Raw genomic sequence first — 6,000 nt, forward strand, 5'->3', positions numbered from 1 at the left:
GCGTTCCAAGATTGCAAGGCAAGCGTGGCGGCGCAGTCAGGGCGCTTAGCAGTGCCCACCGGGTCACCCCACCACACACGTTGCACCTAGCCCCACTTCGGTTAGCCCAAGCACATCAGGTGAATGACGGCTGTCTCACCTACACCGCCGGATACGTCTGCTGGACCCTGACAACGGCAAAGTGGTAGGCATGTGCCTGGACTCGAGGTGCCATGTGCGTTGCGTGCCACTGTCAGGCCCCGTTAGAAACCGCGGCTGGATGACATGTCGTGCATTGGCGGCCGGCGGCCAGGCGCATTGATAAGGGGATGCAGTGGCCGCGCGCGAGACGGCGTCGAGCTTGCAACGGCTATGTCGGTACCTTTCTTGATGTGTTGTTGACTAGTCCTTGTTATTAAATTTATACGCTGGCAGTGTTGACTTATAGCGTCTGTTGCCCCTTTGTGGTACTCTTATATTGGTCTCAGCCTCAGAATTCGAGAGCCTCATAACGACCACACGCGTAGTGAAGAGATAGATCAACACGCAAGCATGAACATCTTCCGTCGATCTATGAGCTTCGGCTCCTCACACTCATCACGTCCTTCCACCGTCGACTCGGCATCCGATACCGCAAGCTCTCGAACGAGCATAGATTCCACCTTTGAAGAATACGAGATTACAGACTCCCTGGCTACAATCAAACCCTCACTACCGTCACCGAAAGCCCCAGTACTCACTCTCCCACTCGAGCTTATCCAACAAGTCAACACCTATCTCGACACTGCGTCCGCAGCAGCCTTCTGTCTATCCGGACGATACATCTACTACGCTCTCGGCACCGAAGTTCTGTCTCGCCATGTCAAGGGAAGCAAGAACCGATTTGAGAAGAGGAAGATTATCGAGGCGGTAGTAGAGCGCGCCTTTCCTGGTCATTGGTTCTGCGGCTGGTGTGACAAATTCCATGCCTGGGTCGCGGCAGACGGGCCAAAGAACCAGCAATATTCAAGAAAGAGAAGAGATTGTGCCGACTACAACAGCTACTTGGACGCTGGAGACGGTTATAAACTACGCTTTCATCACGTTCGACTTGCCATCAACCGCGCGTCACGGGGAGACGAACACGGCATTCCACTATCTGCGTTTACCCATGAGAAGAAAGACATGGCGCGCATCTCCAGAACGCCCGTTCCGACTAAACTCACCGTATCCGCCAGGATAGTCAACGGTCGATTCCTGTTACACAGTTCTTATGCCATTGTATTGCCCGCCTTTACGACGCGTAACCGCAACCTTTTGAAGTCGCTCTGGCCCCTACTCCCACATATTGTCACAGGCCACCGCGATACACCAAACGGCCACACAGGTATCATGGCCGCCATCGACAACGTCATCCGCCGAGGCTGGAAGTACCAGTTCACGCAGAACTGCTCCACTTGTGCGACGGATTGGAGCGTGACGAGCCAAGACTTCTCGCACGCTACAGGCGGACAGGTCAGGTTGGTGGTGCAGAGCTGGCGGGATCTGGGTACGGGAAGGACGCCGTTCGAGACAGGATGGAGAGCGCATGGCGTAGGAAGCTGTGCTGATGGTAGTGGGGCCAACACTTGTCTCGTCAGACTTACCAGCCGACCTGCGGGATCTGTCAGACGTGCGTATGAGACTGCAGATGTGGAAGATGGGGCGAAGGAATCTACTCACCCTGGGGTTGTGGCGGCTAGCAGCGCACCCAAGTCTCGCATCTATCGGCCCTTCATGAGGAGGAATACTTCTGAAGAAGGCCAAGATGAGATCAGACGGTCCAGTGCAAGACCGAGGTATTGGCGGACGAGAGAAGAGAACGAAGCAGTGGCTCGGAAGTATGCTGAAGACACCCGAGATCATGCGAGAGATGTTGCTGAAGAGTTGATTCGGTTAGATGCTCGTCATGGGAACGGAATTTTCTAGACGTTCTTCTGGGTTTCCAGGCCTATTTAGCATTCTTTGAGTACCTGCAGTCGCTTTTCATTGCAAGGATGGTACTCAGTACAAGGCGTGGGTTTAGATATAGACATTTCGGAGTTGGGCAACATACCACATACCAGGCGATATGCCTACACCATGGAAGAATCTTGACTAGAAGTAAACCTGAACGGAAAGAGGCTTGTAAAGACGGAGAATAGTTCAAAGTGATGACCTAGCATCAGGTACCTAGGTAGCTAGACTTCGCCCGGGCGATGTCTCGAGGTGCGGGGGGATACGCTAGCCTTCTTGAGGTCTAGGCCTTTGGACCCTTCCTGCCCACTTTGGGGGGTGTCCAACCTCCAAACACCATCGCAACCCATCTCCCTACTTACTAGATAGATGTTTCTCACTTGCGATACATGTCGGAATACGTTACGTAGGCGACAACATACGAATTGCCCAAGTCTTTGAACTTCCTAAAGACTCTGAAGTGTACCCAGGTATGCGACCAATCTATGCTTCCGGAGCCACGTATCTCACTCTCGGTTTCAAGCAGAGTGATGCAGACTCGGTACCAGCAAAGCATGTCCACTGAACTGCGCGTTTGGTGCCCCTGGGCCGTGTTGTGAGGTCACGCTGTCACGATGATTGCGGCTCAATGTGTTATACCCGGTCGCAGTATATGACAGCGCACCTGATTCGCTAAGCCCTGGAAAACTGCCGCCCACCTGGGTCGCAACCACCGAGAACCTGTGATCGTCGAATACTGGTGCGGAGTTCATATCGAGTGGCCGGAACGTATATTGCACGTTACTGGAAGATTAGGCTGAACCTCGGACCTCATGCACAACAAAACATTCTGGAAAACTGCATCTGCGTCTTTCGCTGTGCAACGCTACTTGGAGACTTGCCATAACCCACGATCTGAACGACGCGTTAATGGTCTTCTGTCACAAGCTTTGCTTGCCAACGACCTAGCAGGCGGACAAATTCATGGCGAGCCTTGGGATGTTCCGGTCTTGGCGAGCGGGCACCCCTGGGCCTCAATCTATTCTGCACTAGCAGTTCGACCGAGAAATCCGGTCGATGCCACTCTGCTAAGGCTCAGGGCAACTTGATTAAGCTCTGAAATCCATAGCCAATTGTGGATGAGGGTCTCGTCCCGTCTGCTCCGGAAGCTTCGTTTTGCTTACAGGGTTCGGCGCTTCAACTCGGTACCTGCATTCCACCACGAAAGGACACCTGATGAAACTGCCTCAATGCTTCTCATGCACTTCAACGTGGGGAAGCATACTGGCTGAACAGTCGCTGTAGATACCATTCGTACACCGGCATGTCAAGCAGCGCCAGTCATGGTTGTTTACTACAACAATGAGACTCGAGCAACAGAAGGAGGGGCACAATGCAACTTACCTGACTGTATCCTTGTGCCGCTTCTAGCGAAGTACGTATCTCAGTCTTCTTTCTTCTTATTGGATTTCACGCGCAAGCCGTTACCCGGGAAAGGATCTGAGCCTCATGACCTCTGCTACAGATTAAGTGTGCCCCCCAGTCCGGAAAATCTTTCTGGAAAAGTCTCTCGTATATGCCCATGGATCATGGAAAAAGCAATCTATTTCTACCGGGTTTTGAGCTCACCGGGTGGAATTGCACAAAACAACGCGATATGGTCCTGAGCTGTACCCAAGGTACAACACACATTGGAGTATACATCGTCGCGTATCTTTTTGCTGAGAAAGCCAGCATGATGTATTCTCCTGGGTGGTGTGTGCACATACGGTCACTCGTGACCCAGCCACAATACTGTATGCAAATATCAAGAACACAGCTACGAGTGCTGATCCACAGCTTTGCCTTCTCACATACGAGGCTAACCCATCACTGTCGAATGAGACGGAAGGCTAAGACTTGGCCACCAGTGAAGCCAACGGTTGATAGTACGTCTCCATATGCTTCTCCATTCGTCACTCCCTACACTATCTCTTTAAGGCAAAGATCCCGGGCGTGGTGGCGCACAGATCTCCGCAATACCCCAGACTACCCCACGATGCGGCGCAACAGGGCATACCTCATCTATCCTTCATTACTCTGGCACTCCTAGCGTTCTTTTGCGCTCCCGATGTTCCGTTCCTCTTACAGCATTGGTGAGAACATCACAGAGGGACGTCAAGGGTGTAGATCTCCTGCACCTTGCAATAATCAACAGTCATATGGGTACTTCTGCAGAGTACTATGATTAGTAGCCATGAGCTCAAGAATGTTGTATAAGAAGGTCAGCCCATCGCTCTAATACTTTCGACATCCAACAACATATCTTCACTCAAGAAGCCAAAATGTACAGGACACTCGCCCTCACCTCGCTCTCGCTCTTCGGAGCCGCCCGCGCTCAGCAGGCTGGCACATCGACAGCAGAGACACACCCCAAGTTGACATGGCAGACTTGCACTGGTACCGGTGGAAACAGCTGCACCACCAAGCAGGGTTCCATTACGCTCGATGCCAACTGGCGCTGGTCTCATGTCACCAGTGGATACACCAACTGCTACGACGGCAACTCTTGGAACACGACCGCTTGCCCTGACGGCAGCACCTGCACCAAGAACTGCGCTATCGACGGTGCTGACTACTCTGGTACGTTAACATGTCCACGACACAACATGTGAAGCCCTTAGCTAACGATCTTAGGCACCTACGGTATCAAGACCAGCAGCAACTCTTTGAGCCTCCAGTTCGTCACCAAGGGTTCTTACGCTGCAAACATTGGTTCTCGCACCTACCTCATGGAGAGCGACACCAAGTACCAGATGTTCAACCTCATCGGCAAGGAGTTCACCTTCGATGTCGATGTCTCCAAGCTACCCTGCGGTCTGAACGGTGCTCTCTACTTCGTCGAGATGGCCGCCGACGGTGGCATCAACAAGGGCAACAACAAGGCCGGTGCCAAGTACGGAACCGGATACTGCGACTCGCAGTGCCCCCACGACATCAAGTTCATCAACGGTGTAGCCAACGTTGAGGGCTGGAACCCGTCCGACGCCGACCCCAACGCCGGCTCCGGCAAGATCGGTGCCTGCTGCCCCGAGATGGACATCTGGGAGGCCAACTCCATCTCCACTGCCTACACTCCCCATCCCTGCAAGGGCACTGGTCTCCAGGAGTGCACTGACGAGGTCAGCTGCGGTGACGGGGACAACCGCTACGGCGGACTCTGCGACAAGGACGGTTGCGACTTCAACAGCTACCGCATGGGTGTCAAGGACTTCTACGGCCCCGGCATGACTCTCGACACCACCAAGAAGATGACCGTCGTCACCCAGTTCATCGGCTCCGGCTCCAGCCTCTCTGACATCAAGCGCTTCTACATCCAAGGCGGAAAGGTCTTCAAGAACTCCGACTCCGCTATCGAGGGCGTCTCCGGTAACTCCATCACCGAGTCCTTCTGTGAAGCGCAGAAGACCACTTTCGGTGACACAAACTCCTTCAAGACCCTCGGTGGCCTCAACGGCATGGGTGCTTCGCTTGCTCGCGGACACGTCCTCGTCATGTCCCTCTGGGATGACCATGCGGTCAACATGCTCTGGCTCGACTCTACCTACCCTACCGATGCTAGCCCTGACAAGCTTGGTGCTGCCCGTGGTACCTGCGCTACCGACTCTGGCAAGCCTGAGGATGTTGAGGCTAACTCACCTGGCGCCACTGTCGTCTTCTCCAACATCAAGTTCGGTCCCATTGGCTCTACCTTCGCCCAGCCCGCATAAGCGCTCCATGTGGTTGTTGGATAAGGTGCTGGAAAGGGACTGGAGCTTGGTACTGTTAGAGCTCGTAGATTCCCTCCGGCTGTCCTCTCGTTTGGCTTCGCAACTGTATATACTTGTCGTGGATCTAGAAGTGTGCATATATAGACAAATTGACTGCATTCGTTATGATAGACGCATCTACTGTGAGATTCGTTTGTGTACTTTAATGACTTCCTAATCTTCGTTCGCCAAAGCCTTCACTCGCCTTTTGTAGCCCTCAAAGCTCCTGTTGCAATCCTTGATCTCATCAAGTAAGCCTTTGACCTCGCGGTTGCGTTGG

General features: G+C 53.3%; 1 protein-coding gene across 1 annotated transcript; it reads left to right on the top strand.

Annotated features, from left to right (window-relative positions):
* Positions 1 to 4,256: 4,256 nt before the first annotated feature.
* On the top strand, positions 4,257 to 5,681 carry CEL1_2 (Esterase/lipase/thioesterase; the record flags this gene model as incomplete). Its single annotated transcript, XM_049399005.1, has 2 exons — positions 4,257 to 4,554; positions 4,609 to 5,681. 2 exons carry the CDS (start codon positions 4,257 to 4,259, stop codon positions 5,679 to 5,681), a joined length of 1,371 nt encoding a protein of 456 aa, XP_049255685.1.
* Positions 5,682 to 6,000: the final 319 nt, after the last annotated feature.

Source organism: Alternaria novae-zelandiae (genome assembly GCF_023758075.1).
Source record: "Alternaria novae-zelandiae strain BMP 2774 chromosome Unknown scaffold_9, whole genome shotgun sequence".
In the NCBI taxonomy this organism is placed as follows: domain Eukaryota; kingdom Fungi; phylum Ascomycota; class Dothideomycetes; order Pleosporales; family Pleosporaceae; genus Alternaria; species Alternaria novae-zelandiae.